Source organism: Elephas maximus, chromosome 17 (genome assembly GCF_024166365.1).
Source record: "Elephas maximus indicus isolate mEleMax1 chromosome 17, mEleMax1 primary haplotype, whole genome shotgun sequence".
In the NCBI taxonomy this organism is placed as follows: domain Eukaryota; kingdom Metazoa; phylum Chordata; class Mammalia; order Proboscidea; family Elephantidae; genus Elephas; species Elephas maximus.
The window spans coordinates 5,395,569-5,414,406 of NC_064835.1; the positions used below are offsets into that span (position 1 = coordinate 5,395,569).

Here is an 18,838-nt window from a genome sequence, read left to right on the forward strand (position 1 = left end):
GTGGTTGTGCAACTCAAAGAACGGAATCATTAAATTGTATGTGTAGAAACTGTTGAATTGGTGTATGTCTCACTGTATATATTTCCAACAAAATAAGTAAACCTTAGAAGAAAAAAATAAATAATTTCTGAATAATAATGTAGGTGAAAACAACATCGTTAAGAGTTTAGGAGTGAACGGAGATACAGAAATAGACGTACAGAGTATGGGCTGTTCTTCATCAGTCATCCACACAGACAGGGCTTATATTAGATAAACTGGAGGAAAACAATTAAAATGTTTGAAACCTATGAATCTTATGTATATGATACAGATGTAGAAAAAATTCAGACATGACAAAAAAATCCCTGTCCTCATGGAACTTATTTTCCAGAGAGGGAGAAACAATACATCAATAATTCATATAGATGATGGTTGATGATGATATGAAGAGAAATAAAGCAAGGAAGGGGCACAGGAAGCAGCAGGAGTTCACAATTTAAAAAGAGTGGTCTGGAAAGGGAGCAAGTCACATTGATATCTGCAGTAAGAATGTTCTAAGCAGAGGGAACAAGAGGTCCAACCGAGAAAAGTCAGGGAAGAGCAACAAGTCCACAGTGATTGGAGCAGTGACTGAAGAAGAATGTGGTAGGAGGTGGAGCCAGAGAGACAAAGGAGTCAGATCATATAAAACCTTGTAGGCCACTGTAAGGCTTTTGTGGGTCTTTCTCTAAAATGGGAAAACACTGGAATCTGAGTAGAGGAGTGACCTAATCAAACAATATCTATGTTTTAAAAAAAAAGTTTAAAAACAAACAAAAACCACAGCACATAGCACAGCTCTTGGTAGTGAACAAATTTCAGTTTTCTTAACAATCCAAAATTACCTCAAAATGTGTTCATTATCTGTGCACCTCAAATGGCCAATTAAATATTTTGCTGAAGTGGACACAGTAACAGGATACCCCCAAAGGAAAATGGGGGATGACAGAAGAAGGGACTAAGGGAGGAAGATCTTGATCCCTTTGATGGGGACTGAAAAATGGCTAAGGACCCTTCTATTAAGAGGCTGTCTTAGTCTACGTTTTGGTTTAATCTAAGTAAAGCCTTGTATTTCCAAATATTATTTTTAAAATGCACAGGATTATCTAAAGTCAAAGGAGTAAATTACCTTCAGTGAAAATTAACTTAGTCCACTGCCTCTGCAGATAAATTGTTTACACCCTGCATCTTTTTGTTTACTTATTTTATTATTTTAAGCCTAGCAGATGGAAGTCACCAATTTCATAATCGGGTATAATCTCTGGACGTAATAAAACCCAAATACACCTGTCACAAAATTCGTATACTAAAAACTCAAGTAATAAAGCTGAGGATAAGTCATTCAACAACAGTAATCCATTACATTTTCGTCGACTTTTTCTATTTACATAATGCTTTCATATACATTATCTTATCTGGACCTCACAATAACCCTGTGAAAGAAGAAGGTACTAGGACCACTTTAAAAGTAGAAAATTAAGGTTCAGAAGATAAATAACTCGCCTCAGTGAATTCAGCAACTGTCATAGTCTCTTCCACTCTACCACGTGTGACTCAAGAATGAGCTGCTCCTTAAATACAGTGTAATAAACTGTAAACCTGGTACCTTCACAGTGTTGTGAATTTCAGAGGTCATGAGGTTTCTGGCTGCCACAATCACATCCTGGCATTTCTTGTTAGCAAAATGAGAATTGATATTACGGGCGTATTTCAGCAAATCAGTAGTGTCTCCTTTTAAAAATCTCATCTCCTTTAGGGCATTTTCAAATTCTTCAGTGGATTGTATGATCTGACACACACAAGAAAAAAGACATTATCAATGATGTATACATATTTCATTTGAATATTAAGATTTCAAATCTAATGTATAGAAAAAAACAAGGACCAGCTGGTCATTTAAGTTTTAGGACAGACTATCGATTAATGGGTATAAAAATACTATTCATTTTCCAGTCTTAAATTCATTAGGAAGACTATCTTCAATAGAAATTTCTGACTCTACTTAGTAAAGGTGCAAAGATCTTTAAAATAAACGTACTTATTTTAGCATTCTAGGAAACAGGAAAAAGATGTGAAAAAGCAGTGTTACACACTAGCCACTATAGTTGGTACACTGGCACAGGTATAAAAGAACAATTGTTTTTCAAAAGTATCTTACTAAAGACAATAAATTTAATAAGAAAACACAGTTCCCCCAAAAGGTAGGAAGTCATGAGAGAAACAAAGTTACAGAGAATTATTATTCATAATTTTCTTGAAGATATAACTAAAGAACAAAAGATCTCCAAGGAAAAACAAAAGACATCAATAGAAATCTACAGTCTCTTAAAACTTTGTGGTATCTCTGCTCTTACCTCTTCATACTGCTGTAACTTGCTGCTATTTGTTGGGATAGAATAAACCAAACAGTTCTTGATGAGGCACTCAGACAAGTCCTCCCAGATCACGTCACCAAGCATCTCGGCCAATATGATCTTAGATGTTTTTTCATTTTCTGGATCAGCATCAAGAGGCAAATCTGAATTCCAAAGAAAAAGTTCCACGCAAGAGACCATTACCAGTCATGATAGATTCTCAAGTTTCCTAGTTTTCTAGAATTCTTTAATTTTAAGATGACAGGGAAGAAAACAGCACAGATCATTCTACGGCCATCTCAACTGACTACGTGGACAAAGTATGACACAATTAGTATTATTTTATTTTCACTGTTCAAATGAACAGTCTGCACTGTATGACTCTTTGTACTCTATAACAATAAGATATTAAGCCATCTACATTATAATTATCTACTGATTTGATTATATGACAAGTACTCAGAAGTTCTGCATTCCAAGTTGAAACTTGTTTAGAATAAAATCCCAATTCTTTAATAAAGAATAAATGTAATTTATTCATCTCCACATATGTTCTAAGTGTTATCCTAAGTAAAACATCAATGTACACCTTTCATAAAAGTATATCTAGCCTACCAAACAATACTTCAATACCTCTTTTATAACTTATGGTGGTTTTGTCCAACACATTTTGTGCTGGTTCTATTTAGAATGGAGTTCCTGGGTGGTGCAAATGGTTAAGTACTTGGCTACTAACTGAAAGGATGGCCTTTCTAATACACCCAGAGAGGCCTAGGAAGAAAGGCCTGGCAATTTACTTTTGTAAGATCACAGCCATTGAAAACCCTACGGAGCACAGTCCTACTCTGAAACACCCGGGGTGGCCATGAATAGGAATCTACTCAATGACAATTGTTTTTTCATTATATATATACACAGAGAGAGAGAGAGAATTAGAATACGTTTGTTGTTGTTAGGTGCCGTCGAGTCAGCTCCGACCCGTCGAGTCAGCTCCGATTCATAGCAACCCTATGTACAACAGAATGAAACACTGCCTGGTCCTGAGCCATCCTCACAATTGTTGTTAGGCTTGAGCCCACTGCCGCAGTCACTATGTCAATCCACTTCATTGAGGCTCTTCCTTTTTTTTTGCTGATCATCTACTTTACCAAGCACGATGCCCTTTTAATTTATGCAACACCACTGTGAATGCGGTGTTAATGTCGAGACCTGAGTTGGTAAATTAACTGAGTCACAGTTTTGAAATGGATATGCTTTTGCTTCAAAGTCAAATCAATTCTTCTAATAGAGATGAACCAGGTTTGTCACTGTGGATGTGAATATCAAAGAAAAAAGATTTTTTGGTAGTCAGTTGAGTTACTGGAAAGTTTTGAAGTATGTTTAAAACATCTTGGGTATGAAATCTACTTTTTCAACTGTAAAATTTTATAAAATTTAAATGCAGATCAAGTATTTCTGAGGAAAATTTGCATCTGAATTGAGATGTACTGTAGGTGTAAAACTGGAGCCCCAGTGGCACAGTGGTTAAGAGCTAGGGCTGGTAACCAAAAGGCTGGCAGTTCAAATCTATCAGCCGCTCCGTGGAAACCCTACGGGGCACTTCTACTCTGTCCTATTGGGTTGCTATGAGTCAGAATCAACTCGATGGCAACGGTAAGTGTAAATTACACACAGAATTTCAAAGTCTGTATAAAAAAGAGTATAAAATATCTCATTAAGTTTAATATTGATTATATATTAAAATTATAATATTTTAGATAAAAAAAATTTTTTCTATTGGGTTAAATATATTATTAAAAATAAATTCACCTGTTTCTTAAGTGGCTATTAGAAAATTTTAAATTACATTATTTTATTCGCATTATATTTCTAATAGCTAGTGCTGATTTAAACCATGGGACCTAAATATGGGCACCATCTCAGGTGGTCTAAGCGGCCAACACAGTGCCCAGCTCTATAAAGGTTTGTCGAATGGATATAACCACACAAACCAGAGAAGGAAAAGCTAGTGCAATCACACTGTATAAACTATTTTGTATCCTTCTTTCCTTAAGATCATATCATAAACATTTCATCATACTATTGAAAATTATTCTATTCCTATTTTACTTAGTTTTTATTATGAAAGGGTGCTAAATTTTGTCATACATATTTTCCACATCTAATCATTTAATTATTTAACCAGGTCCTAGGTGGTGCAAATGATTTGCACTCGACTTTTAACCTAAGTTGGCAGGCTGAGCCCATCCAGTACTGCCATGGAAGAAAGGCCTAGCAATCTGCTTCTGTAAAGATTACAGCCAAGAAAACCCTATGGAGCAGCTCTACTCTGTAACACATGGGGTCACCATGAGGTGTAATAAGTCATTGGCAATGCGTAATGATGTAGCTAGCTTCCCCCTTTAATATGCTGACATTATGAAGTATTTGATAGTTTTCTTCTGTTGAACCATCTTTGCACTCCTAGAATAAATCCTAGGTCATAATGTATCCTTTTTAAAGATACTGTTGAATTTAATTTACTATTATTCTGTTTAAAATGTTTGCATTTTATAAGCCCTGGGTAAAATTGTTCTTCAGTGTTTTCTGCATATATATGCTACCATTATCGTGCTTTAAGTGTTAAGGTGATACTGGTTTTTAAAAAATTAATTAGAGCATTTTTCATCTTCTTCTATGGACTAAAAGAACTTGATTAACAAAACAGAATTATCTTAATCTCAGAAGTAGAATTTAGCCAAAACCTTCTGTGTTTGGTGGTACCCATTTCAGTGGTAAATCTTCAACCATCCTTTCAACTTTCCTCCTCAGTTACCTGTATGTTCACAGTAAATTTTAGTAATTTATAGTTCCTAGGAAACCATCCAAGGCAGAAACAAGACATGCTTGTTGCAACAAACTCAATACCCAGTAAGGTTTATAAAGACAAAGCCAGTTCTCCCCTCTAACTCATCTCTCCCCTTGCCCAACTGACCACTGTTAAGTGTTTGGTTTGGACTCTTCCTCTCTTACACTCATATAATATACATACATATATATTCATACAAGGGTCTTCCTTCTTCCATTTTTCTAAAAATGGGCTCATGTCATAGATCTTACTCTTACCTGTTTTATCACTTAACCATCCTTTATGTCAATGTATCTAGCTGTATTTCACTTCTTTTTCATATCTACATATTTCATAATATATACAAACATTCCGCAAATGACACATATTCTAGCTGTGTCCAGCATGTGTATATATATAAACTATTCACCCATAAAAAAATTACATACATATAAAAAAAATACATACATATACATAAATACATATATACTGTTGATATTACTTCTATAAGGCATTAAATAGAATAACTGGGTAAAAGGGATGCATATTTTAGATTTTACTATGTATCTTCAGATTACTTTCTAAAAAAAGGCTCACAAAGCAATAAAGACTACCTTTCTACTTTCTTGCCAAAAGTGATAGATCTTTTAATTTTGCCAAACCTAAGGGTAAAAAGTTCTATCTTGATGGCATAATTTCCATTGCCCTAGGAAAGCAACACATATTTTTAATGTTTATTAACAATTTGCACTTTTTCTTCCATGAATTGCATGCTGATATTCTTTACCCACCTTCCTCGCACCTTCCTATTACCTTCTTTTTCTTTGAAAGAGGTATTCTTACACTAACTCTTGTCTTTTAAAGGTATTGCAGTTATTTTCTCCTAGTACACTACGTATCTTTTGACTTTGTTTATGGTGTTGTTTGCCGTATTGAATTTAACATTTATATGCAGTCAAATTTTCTTTCTTTTTTTTTTTACTGCCAAAATTTTATAATTCATTTTCTGATTTCTGTCATTAGGAGAATCTTTCTTCTTTTTTTTATTGTGCTTTAAGTGAAAGTTTACAATTCAAGTCAGTTTCTCATACAAAAACTCATACACACATTGTTATGTGACCCTAGTGGCTCTCCCTACAATGTGACAGCACACTCCTCTCCACCCTGTATTTCCCATGTCCATTCAACCAGCTCCCGAACCCTCTGCCTTCTCATCTCGCCTCTAGACAGCAGCTGCCCATACAGTCTCATGTGTCTACCTCAGCTAAGAAGCACACTCCTCACCAGTATCATTTTATGTCTTATAGTCCAGTCCAGACGCCTCTGAATTGCGGTGTTGGCGAAGAATACCGAATATACCATGGACTGCCAAAAGAACGAACAAATCTGTCTTGGAAAAAGTATGGCCAGAATGCTCCTCAGAGACAAGGACAGTGAGACTGTGTCTTACATACTTTGGACATGTCGTCAGGAGGGATCAGTCCCTGGAGGAGGACATCATGCTTGGCAGAGTACAGGGTCAGCAGAAAAGAGGAAGACCCTCAACGAGGTGGACTGACACAGCGGCTGCAACAATGAGCTCAAGCATAACCACGACGGTAAGGACGGCGCAGGACCGGGCAGTGTTTCTTTCTGTTATACACAGGGTCGCTATGAGTCGGAGCCGACTTGAAGGCACCTAACAACAACAGTCCAGGCCAATCGGGAATGGTTTTAGTTTTGGGTATATGCTGTAAAATTTGTCAATCTTTTCCTTTAGGGATTCTGAGCTTCCTGAGACTATTCAAATCATCTCCAAAATTTTCTTCTAATATTTTAATTGTGCTGCTTTTTTGTATTTAGGGGGATTTAGTTCATCTGAAATTTGTTTCCGTATGAAGTATGAAGCAGGAATCTAACTCTGTTTTATTCCATAGAGACAGCCAATTTTGCGAGTACCGTTATTAAACAGACTAACTGAAATGTGACTGTTATCAGACACTAAGTTCTTATTTATAATTGGCTCTACTTCTGTACTCTTATTCCCCTATCTTCTTGTGCCAAGAGCATACAGTTGTAATTATAAAATACCCCTGCTAGTGTTTCAAACCTTTCTTATCAATCTTCATAAATTTTATGTGAGCTCAATTTTGCCCAGTTTAAAAAACATATATTGGGAATGTGACTGGAAATATATTAATTTATCCATTATTTTGGAGTGAATTAACAATTTTATGAAAGTGAATTCTAATCCAGGATAGCCTCCCTTTCATTCAGGCCTTACTTTATGCCCTCAATATGTTTTATGGTTTTCTATACGTATGTCCTCTCCATCCTTACTGTATTTTGTTTTATTTCTTTAAATATTTATTGTGTTTTTGGTGAGTGTTGTTACATTTAGTTTTGAGTATTTTATAGATTCAGTTGCCATTATAAATATTTTTATATTTTAATTTATAATTGATTATTGCTAGCTTAGGGAGAAGTCATCAATTTTTGTATATTTATACCTAGGTGACTTAGTGAATTATCTTATTAATTATAAAAATTTTAGTAGAGTCTTGGTTTTCTAAGTATACAATTATATCACTGCAAAGGAAGATCCTTTCTTCTCTTCATTTTAATATCCATATTTATTTTACTTTTCTTATTGCATCAGTCATAGCCACAAAAAACAATGTTAAAGAATAATAGTGATAGTTGGTACCCCTGATTTATAAGTGATTTTAACGAAAATAAGTTTTTTCATCCTTTAGAAAGGATGAAAGAGGGTAGAAAAACACCTAGATATACTAAATGAGCTGTTTTCTACTCTGAATATATTATATCCTCGGTACTAAGAAAACTACAAATAAAATAACAGACTGAGTACTAATCAATGGACCAATGTCAAACTGGAAAATGTTTCCAGTGGAATGCCCCAGAACACCTGCTGACTTTGACCTTATCCTAGGTAACGGTATCATCACTAACTTACATTAAAATATAAGATGTGGTTACCAATTATTCACGCAATATGAAGCAGAAAGGACAGCAAATTTAATAAAGATAATGTCAGTTCCCAAAAATCACATATAAGGTGGGAAAGCAGCAGTTTGCATTGATTATGACATAGAATTTTCATGTATGTTAAGCTCAACGAGTTAACTGCTAACTATACTAACAGAATTATAGAACTCTGAATGAGGGCACAAATGCTCCCATATTGCTCTGAATTGGTTCAGACCATACCTAAAATACAGTAGAATACAACATACTGTAAGAATAATACAGAAGAAATGGAATATATTCACAAGAGAGCAATGAAAATAAAGGGAACTCAAAATTGTTATCCAAAAAAAAAAAAAACCCCTAAGGATACGGATGATAAAATTTAGGAGAAATAATAACTACTATAAAGAAGTTCAAAGTCTATCATGTGTAATAGGAGTTAGAATTGTTCTGCATGGCTCCACGAAGTAGAACTAACATCAACAAGCGGGGATCACAGGGCAATATATTTTGAAGAAACTTTTAAAACAACTGCCCTAATTGTAAGCACAAAATGAGCATTTTATTACTTTAATATAGATAGGGGATAAAAATTTTTTAAAAGTAAACAACAGCAAAAAAAATTCCTAGAATTCATAGTTGCCTAGAGATAGGATGGAATGCTCAAAAGGGAGTGAGTTCCCTCACCAAAGGTGCTCATATTGGCTATATGACCAACTGACCAGAACATTACAGAGAAAATTCGAGTATTAGAGAAATGTTTGGACTGATTCATCTCTTTGGTTCCTTCTAATCCTTGGATACTATGTTTACAACTTTGTTTCTACCCGTCAAAATAAAAATGTATTTCTTCCTAAGTGAAGGATCTGGAAACTAGAAAAACCATCTTGGATTTTTAAACTTTATGCAAGTCTTAGGATTTTTTCTTCTCTGCTCCTGTCAAAACTAGAAAGAATTCCTTGTATTTATATATAAATTATTTATACATAAACAGCATATGACTGCCAGAAATACATACTAACAATAGCAGCATTTCTTTTTTATTTTCTCCACAGCAAGAATGCTTATTTAACTATTCAAGCAAACAACTGAGAAAAGCAAAAAAAAGGTAACTCAGGGAGACTAAAATAACAGTATTAAAACATTAGAAGAAACTTTACTTTTAATAGTATGACAACCAAAACAAAATACTGCAAGCAACAAAGAAACTGGCCATTACAAGTGTGAACATACAAATATCTAACTAGTAGGCTGAGCTGAAATATAATTTATTTCCTTTGTTAAGCCCAGTTTGTTTATATCAGGTAAATGGGTATTTTCCCAATGAATATGTAAAACCTCACTTATATTTCTCTAATAATTAAAGAGTCTCAAAATATGATATTACTGAAAGTTCAGTGAGAGAAGTGCATCCTAGAATTCATCTATAATAATATTACAAGTAAAGAACCCACCGTACCACTGATGATCTTGTCAATATGGAGCAGAGAAGAGATGCAAAGTGGATCAAGAAATTAGAGGTAACTATTTTTCTGCTGCAGCATAATTTACTCACCCCTAATCCGCATTCACTCAAATCATGGGCATCTTTATCTTCTTTAAAATAATACTTACTTTTAGAAACACTATTTACTTTTCCAAAATATAAAAACACTGCCTTGGGGATACATACCTAGAAGCTGTTTCTGGAGCACTTCCAGAACCAATTTGATCTTTGCAAAAACTTCAGATGGTGATGGATGTTCCAAGTCAGTCATCACAGATTCAAAACGAAAAGTAACTACGTTCGGCTGGCTTTCTATCACAGCATAAAGGGACGGACAAGATGCCAGAGGCCTAAGGATACACTTCAGAAGCATCTTACCTGAAAAATCACATGAACATTCATCAAAAATCACAGGAAGAAACTTCTAGAAAATAAAAATGTTAAAAAAAAAAAATTGGATCTTAGGGCCTAACAACAAAAATACATATACTATGACATTATAAACCAGCTACTAAGCATTGCAGGTTTTCCCTGACATGACAAACCAACCACTAAGCACTGCAGGTTTTCCCAGTGAAGTTTCCCAAAATGCTTGCGGATTTTTATTTAAATTATTCAAAATAAAATAAATAACAGCAACAAGAAAAAAAACAAAAAGAGAAGAAAGGATCCAAGCCCTAAAGAAGGTCTATTTACGACAATTTCCTTTGATGAATCATTGAGACCAAACCCTGTGATAAATCACTGTTACTCTCCAGTGAATATTTTATCATCTGTTTTGTCATCCCTTTAATGCTGGGCCTTCTGAGGTTTCATGTAAATGAAACAAAGTAGTACGCCTTACCAAATGATTTAAGCTTGGTGTGTAGCTCCCCGAGAATAGAAAATGCCAAGAGAACAGAACTGATGGGTGGTACAGGGGTCTTCTCTTCTTTCTGGGACTGTTCTGTGCATAAATGAAGTTCTGTCTGTAGGCAAGATTCCAAGCTGTTGGTATCTAAGAAAAAGGAGGCGGGGGTATCAGCCACCTCAGCGATACAAGATGTGCCCACTTGTATTTGTAACAGCTCATTCTCTACTGAGGTACCTAAACGTATGATTTTATTACAACATACTTCTAATTCAACCACATATTAATTACGGCATACGTGTCCTTGGCATCACTTTAAAACTGGCAATGACTTTTTTTTTTTGTATGTTCAAAGAATCAAATTAAGCTCAAAACCAAAATGATGTGCCCACAATAATGCTTTATTAAATGTGTGCTCGATTACTGAATGAAGGCCAGGAATGAAAAGTGAGGCCCTAGTTTCCCTTAAAACCTCCTCCTCTATGTTCTTTTTTATCAAGTAATGAGAACAGCCTTCCAAACAAATTTACAGGTACCTTGTGTTATAACAAAGAATTCAACACATCCACTATCTTAATTTTAAAGTCTGCTTAGGATAGAATATAAAATTTTCTAGATGACATCCTTCAAAATACCTGACACACATACATACATAGGTATGTGGAGGCCGAAGTGGATACAGAAAGGGGAACATGGGAGAGACTGTGAGTTTACCCCTGAAGTAGACAAAATTTCAAGACTCATCGTTGGAAAATAAACCAAGTTTAATGCATTCCTGTATATATACTCTCTGAGGTCTCACACTAAGTTCAACCAAGACATCAAAGGGGACTCACACCCAGTGATGGGCAGAGGGGCTGAGAGCCAATGAGCATTAATCAATGTCAAGGCCAAAGTAATCCTATTTCTTCACCTTGTAATGCACCCTTATCCCAGGATTTTGTCACCATTTTTTTCCCAAGGACTGAAAAAATTGTGGCAAATCCCTCCTCTACCCACAGGCACACTGACGCTGGGCCTTCAGAGATTTCTTGTAAATTAGGTTGTAAAAAAAAAAAGCAACATTTTATATTAAATCATTTTCTGAATTTTAATAACTTCAAGTATCTCTGTGCCTGCCTTCTTTCCTCAGTAGGAGAAAGAATGGCTGAGCAGCTTTTTTAAGCTTCCTAGCCAAGATAAACTATTGGGATTTGGGCTGCTGGAAATGGGTACACCTTACACTGCAGTAGAAACCGAGTATGGTCTTAAACTGTTACCACCTCCTCTACCATACCCTCACCACATGAACTCTCCCCAGCCAATCATCTTTGCTCACTGTCCTAGGAAAAGGGACAGAAGAGGGACATAAGGGAAGTAAAGCAAGGACATTCTTGGGACCCAGATGAGTTGGTCCTAACAAAGCATGTTGCTTAATGTGGTAACTCAATATAGACTTGGGAGATGAACTAATGAAGCCTCCTTGTCTGCCAATATACACTATCTACGATATGTTCAGAGGCCAAACTGGTTCAGGCAGACCAAGCAAAGCATCCGCCTGAGGTCAGCAGCACCTTTTGATGGTGGGAACTTCCATACAATCAGCTTCTGCCACTCTTCTCCAAGGTGATAAAGTATGTTCTGTTTCTGTATTGTGAGCTCCATGCTGAGAGATTTCAACATTTTTAAATCAAAGCATTTTCTGGATTTTAATAACTTCAAGCATTTCTGTGCCTGGTAGTGAAATGGAATCATTGTTAAACATTCCATCTGGACTCAGGGCAATTCGAATATATCTGTATAATGATAAGGAATATATGGGACACAAAATTTACTAAGAACAGGAACAGTTGTTCTCCAATAGCTCATGCTTTGGAGAAAGCGCTTAGTACCTCTTCCAGACGCTGAGCAGCTGTGACATACTTCTTCTCTACTAATGCACAATTATATTCTTCAATAGCAGTAGAAAACTGAAAAGATAAGTATAACTTGTTAGGTATTTTATTTTACACATCCTTTTATTTCAAGTCTGTTTTTCGGTTTGTTTGTATTTAAAACACAAAAAAAACACACCTATAGTCTTTTTTTTTTATAGTCAGGGGATAGCCACTGAATAACGGGACCAACTGAAAAAATAATAACTTCCTCTTGACCAAAACACTGAAGTTTGAATTGAGTTTACTGACCTCTTGCAGCTGTTTAAGCAAACAAAGGACTACTGAGTCTCTCTCCAGCTGTTGCTTCAATTCTGTAAATTCAGTAGTTGATACATGAAGATCCCGGCGGACCTAATTCACACATCAAAAACGAATAACTTTTAAACTATGCCATACCTACAAAATAAAACATTTTCAGCTAATCGATAAGTTCTGTTAGGTCAATACAATTCACATTGAAATGCAAATGCTGGCTAAGAGGAAAAAAAAACACCCAATGTAGTAGGAAGAGACCTTAAGATCTGCTTTAGGTGAAGGGAAGGACAATACTCAATACATGGAAGGGCAGCTCAACTGGACTGGACCAAAAGCAAAGAAGTTTCCGGGATAAAATGAATGCTTCAAAGGTCAGTGGAGCAAGGGCGGGGGGTTGGGGACCATGGTTTAAGGGGACTTCTAAGTCAACTGGCAAAATAATTCTATTATGAAAACATTCTGCATCCCACTTTGAAATGTGGCGTCTGGGGTCTTAAATGCTAACAAGTGGCCATCTAAGATGCATCAATTGGTCTCAACCCACCTGGATCAAAGGAGAATGAAGAACACCAAGGTCACACGATAACTATGAGCCCAAGAGACAGAAAGGGCCACATGAACCAGAGACTTACATCATCCTGAGACCAGAAGAACTAGTTGGTGCCTGGCCACAACCGATGACTGCCCTGTCAGGGAGCACAACAGAGAACCCCTGAGGGAGCAGGAGATCAGTGGGATGCAGACCCCAAATTCTCATAAAAAGACCAGACTTAATGGTCTGACTGAGACTAGTGGAATCCCGGCAGTCATGGTCTCCAAACCTTCTGTTGGTCCAGGACAGGAACCATTCCCGAAGACAACTCATCAGACATGGAAGGGACTGGACAGTGGGTAGGAGAGAGATGCTGATGAAGAGTGAGCTATTTGTATCAGGTGGACACTTGAGACTGTGTTGGCATCTCCTGTCTGGAGGGGGGATGGGAGGATAGAGAGAGTTGGAAGCTGGCAAAATTGTCACGAAAGGAGAGACTGGAAGGGCTGACTCAATAGGGGGAGAGCAAGTGGGAGTATGAAGTAAGGTGTATATAAACTTATATGTGACAGTCTGACTTGATTTGTACTTGAAGCTCAATAAAAGTTAAAAAAAAAAAAAAAAAGAGAGAGACCTGAAAGGTCCACCTAGTCCCAAACCCTATCCTATGCAGGAATACTCATACCCTCCAACAGGCTGCCCTTGTGTCACCGTCCATTATAAACATAAGTAGTTATCGTTCATCAGAGAGCTCACCCACCTAGATTACCAGAAGCGTATACCCACTATGAAGGGATAGGTCATTCTGCAGTTGGATAGCTCTATTACAAAGTTATTTTTTATGCTGAATCAGAACCCACCTCCCATCTGTCCCACATAGAATACCTGCAGATCCCTGAAAGTGACATCTCTCAATTACCTCCATGCCTCTGCAATGCTGTCCCCTAAAACACTTTCCTTCCCCTTTTTTACCTAACTGGCGTAGTGGTTAAGATCTTGTCTGCTAACTAAAAGATCAGCAGTTCAAATCCACCAGCTGCTTCATAGAAACCCTAAAGGGCAGCTCTACTCTGTCCTATACAGTCACTGTAAGTCAGAATTAACTCAATGAAAACGGGTATGGGGTTCACCTAATTACCTATTACTTCAACTCTTGGTTTGGACATTATTTCCTTAGCTACATCTCCTCTCTCCAGCTGGATTACTCCTATTTAGTATTGTATTACACTGTATTACTCATCGACATAAGTCATGAGATTCACACTCTGAAATAAAAATCTGTGTCCTATTCAGCAACTACCACAGTTTTTAGCCCTTGGAGGTGCTCAAAAAATATTATCAACTGACTGATTAAACCTCCTTATAACATCCACCTATTGAATCTAATTCCCCTTCTTGAGCCATAAATTTCAATCTTTCACCCATATGACAGGTCTTCAAATCCTGAAGGTGTTAATTTTCAAGGCTAAAGATCCTCAGTTTCTTCCATTGTTCTTCAGATGGTACAGTGGTCAGGCCTGCATCTTCTCATCTGGACCAGCTGTCTCTCAAAATATAACAACCAGAACAGAATAAATTTCACCAGCTCTCATCTGGCTAGCATAAAGTACAGATAGCTCATTACATTTCTTCTTCCAGATACTTCATGTCCAATAGTACCGTCTATGATTGTATTACTGACTCATTGACCAATCAGCCAAGTACAAATACACTTTGGGAATACTGCTTGACCTCTGCCAGGGTTGTAGAGTGATTAAAAAAAAAAAAAACTGTTGCTGTCAAGTCGATTACAACTCATAGCAACCCTGTAGGACAGAGCGGAATTGCCCCATAAGATTTCCAAGGAGCGGCTACTGGATTCGAACTGCTGACCTTTTGATTAGTAGCCAAGCTCTTAACCACTGCACCACCAGGGCTCCAAAAACCAAACCTATTGCTGTCAAGTCGATTCCAACTCATAGCGACCGTATAGGACAGAAGAGAACTACCGCTTAAGGCTTCCAAGAAACAGCTACTGGATTCAAGCTGCTGACCTCCTGGTTAATAGCCAAGCTCTTAACTTCTATGCCACCAGGGCTCCATAGAGTAATGCGGTGATTTTTATTAAAATCTCTAATCAGGCTGATTGGTGAATGGGCTGTTAAATAAATTTTCCAGGTAACTGGTAGTTTCCTTACTTATGATTCAAGTTTTATAAAAAACTTTTGAAAAACACATTTGTCCATTTTCCTTCTTTAGTAACTCACACAGAGAACAAACTTGATGCCTTTTCTTGGTATTAAGGACCTTGAGGATACCTCATCATCATTTTGGATATCAATGAGTCTTGTGTAATGATTTAGAAATACACATACCAGACACCTAAGATGGGAATTTGTTTAAACCTCTGATATCAGCTTACCTATTTTTCAACTGCCTCTTTTTCCTAAAAAGAAAATTGCAGGAGAAAAATCCTAGTGAGATAATACAAGTGAAAATGATTTTAAAATTATAAAATGGATATTTCTACTTCCAGACCGGCTTCCTTCTTTTTGTAATGATAGTGCTCCTGAAAACGTGCTAAATAATTCTAAAACCTGCCAGACTTTCCGTAAGGAGTAAAGCAAGCACTATTCCCCACAAAGTGATAAAGTACAAGAAGGGCAATGAGTCTCAGTTTGCCCAGAGAAACTGGCTTCATGACAGGAAGTAGAGTGCTTATGGTAGGCCACCCAAGCCAGTTTTCCAGAACACAGCCAAAGAGGGAAAAAGAAGTCTGGGCTGAGGCTTGAATGTGTTGAGGCCAGGGACAGAGCTAAGAAAATGCTAGCTCTTAAGAGATGCAGGCATTTTAAGCTCGGAGGAGATAAAAGATCTAATTCTAAGCTTCAGCTGTTTTTACTTTGTTATGTAGATAATATAATCCTGAGATTATTTCTTAAAATTTTATAAAGTGCTAATCAAATACAAGACATTATTAATTATTATAGCTAAAAAAAATTCTACCGTTAAAAAAGTTGTTTAAACTGTAGTTTGGGAAATATTTATATTTTAAAGTTAGAAGTCACCCTAAAGTCATCTAGTTCAACCTCCAACATTTACCAACAAGGAAAGTGAGTCCTGAAAAGCTAAACAGAACTGAGTTGTCTAAGGAGTCAGGAAGCTGAACTGCCTCCCTACAAGCCTACCCAATATAACTATTCTTACCTCGCTCTCTATCCTGGATTTCAGCTGGTCAATGTCATCAGACAGCTTATCCACCTGGGTAACCAGGTCCTGTGCACTTTGCATGCTAGGCAGGAATTCGCTGTACTTCTTGCTGATCATACTGCATACCTCACCCTATAAGACAGAAAATGAGATTAGTAGGGAGCCTTCTTGTCAGTTAGTCATAACCATTTACTCTTCCTCCCAGGCATTGAGTTTCTTTGAGAAACACACTTCTCCCACCCTTAAGGGTCCCATATCATACTGTGAGGATGCAAGAAGACACAATTGTCAAACCCCAACAGTGACCAAAGAGTTACTCAAACACTGAAAAAAAGATAGCACTGGAGCCAGAAGGTCTCATATTTAACTCTGTCAGCTCAGGTTGTAGCCACCAATGTCAATCATATCTCTAACTAAAAAGAAAGTAAACGGACAAACTAAATCCACAGTCTGTCCACCTTGATCAATTCACTAATTTATGTCTTCTTACCTACAAAATGTTCAGGCCTGTTCTTAAAAGGCTAACTTGATTTGAGTTTCATCATCTCCTTTAATTCAAATGAATTTAATAAACAAATTACTGAATACTTACTATCCATTCAGTGCTTTGGAAGAAACAAGAATAAAACTATGATTGCCCACAAATAAATTCCTTTCAGGTAGGACAGATACTATATACACTTAAGTAACCAGAACACAGGGCTGAAAGGTGATAGTGCAAGAGAGTTACAAAGTCCTTCAGTAGCACAACTGAGGAAGACATCCTCTCTGCCAAAAGGAAAATGGGGTTCCTTTTCACGCAGGAGTCTACATTTGAGATGGAACTTAAAAAAACGCCTAGAAATACAACAGGTAAAAATGGAGAAATGGCAATTTAGGCAAAGGAGAGCCATATAAATAAAACCTGGGAGCTAGGCGGAAAAAAGTGGACTGTTTGGAGCATAGAAAGTAATTCTCAAACGGCTTAAGATTCAGGTTCGTAAAGGAAACTAGTGGGAAAAAAAAAGGGTAAGTCAGGTCCAGAACCAGGAGCCTTGAGTGTCATCTTTCTGTTATATTAAAAAAGTGGCGAAAAATCCTAAAGCCACGTTAAAGAAAAGATGCCAGTGGCATGAATACTTAAAAGTTAGGAAACCAAAAGGGTTTGTTAGAGCTAATTCCTGTGCCTTTATGGTATGGTCCCAAACTTGCTCCCTACAATCTAGATTTAGGCGGGTACACATTATTTTAAACCAAAGCAACAAAGCTGCGGGAATCTTTGACAAGGTAACAATATCAGCACAAAGTGACGCTGTGCATGACTATGTGTGCTTTTTGTTTTTGTATTAATTCAAGGCAACGAGGTCCATGTAAGTGCCCTTCACATTTTTTGTAACATTCGGCATAGCCTAAAGGGCTTGGGGATGGAAAAGAGGGTTTAATAAACATATTTACAGGTTTTAATAACAAAAATGTCCACGAGGTTAGCACAATCCTCCCAAGCTATTATATTCATCAACAAACAGTACAAACACACGAAGCGGAGGCAGTGGAGGAGATGAACACAGATGGCGAGACGAGCCCTGTTCTCAGCTCCACCCCCTCGGACGCCCACCCCCCACCCACCTCCACGCTTCTGGCCCCCGCCGCCCGGCTTCTCCCGGCCTCGCCGGCCCCCCGCCGCCCGGCTTCTCCCCGCCTCGCCGGCCCCCCGCCGCCCGGCTTCTCCCGGCCTCGCCGGCCCCCCGCCCCACCCTCCCAGCCCCTCCGCGCCGCAGTCCCACGCCTCCTCGCCCCCGCGACTCCGACGGCGCTCAGGCCGCCGGCTCCAGTCTCCGTCCTCCACACACACTCCTCAGCCCTCTCTCGCCTCACTCTCCGCACCCAACCTCACACCGGAGCTTCTTCGCAGGCCCGACGCCGGTGGGACCCACGCCCCGCCTGCCCCCGGCCACGCTCGCCCTTCCTTCTCCAGGCGGCTGCCACGCGTCTCCGGAGTCCTTTCCTAGCCCGCCGACAGCTGCCGGGCCCTCACCTTGATCTCCTCCACCTGCCGAGTCAGGCGATTGATCCGAGTGCCCAGATCCTCCTTCTCCAGCCTCCCCGAGTGTGCCAGAACTTCCGTCACGAACGAGGCCATTGCCACAGCCCGCACCGACCTCAACAGGTTCGCTGTCTGGTCGCCAGCGCGGCAGCGCCAGTCCCGCCGGCGGCCGTGGCGCGCGGCCTGCCGGGAAACGGAGTCTCGCGGGGCCCAGTCTCCCTGCACGGAAGGCGAGACTTGCACTACAACTCCCAGCAGGCCCCGCGCCAGGCCGATAGTGGGATTTCTACGGTGTCCCACAGTTGCATACTGTGCGGAGACGCGTTTTACTCCTCAGCAATTTTCGAATAGTTTGACGCTTCCCGCCCGTTTTTCACTAGAAGAAATGAAATGTTTTTATCTAATAACCAGTCCT

General features: G+C 38.3%; 1 protein-coding gene across 1 annotated transcript in view; it reads right to left on the reverse strand.

Annotated features, from left to right (window-relative positions):
• The window catches only part of ZW10 (zw10 kinetochore protein), a 31,795-nt gene extending 13,201 nt beyond the window's left edge, over positions 1 to 18,594 (reverse strand). The window contains exons 1-9 of the mRNA XM_049856957.1: positions 18,415 to 18,594; positions 16,398 to 16,532; positions 12,674 to 12,775; positions 12,380 to 12,457; positions 12,062 to 12,221; positions 10,503 to 10,655; positions 9,845 to 10,036; positions 2,376 to 2,539; positions 1,628 to 1,810 (exon numbers count right to left, since the gene is read on the reverse strand). Coding sequence (XP_049712914.1) covers positions 1,628 to 1,810; positions 2,376 to 2,539; positions 9,845 to 10,036; positions 10,503 to 10,655; positions 12,062 to 12,221; positions 12,380 to 12,457; positions 12,674 to 12,775; positions 16,398 to 16,532; positions 18,415 to 18,519 — 1,272 coding nt within the window. The 5' untranslated portion in view covers positions 18,520 to 18,594. The remainder of the gene's footprint in view (positions 1 to 1,627; positions 1,811 to 2,375; positions 2,540 to 9,844; positions 10,037 to 10,502; positions 10,656 to 12,061; positions 12,222 to 12,379; positions 12,458 to 12,673; positions 12,776 to 16,397; positions 16,533 to 18,414) is intronic.
• Between the last annotated feature and the right edge of the window lie 244 nt (positions 18,595 to 18,838).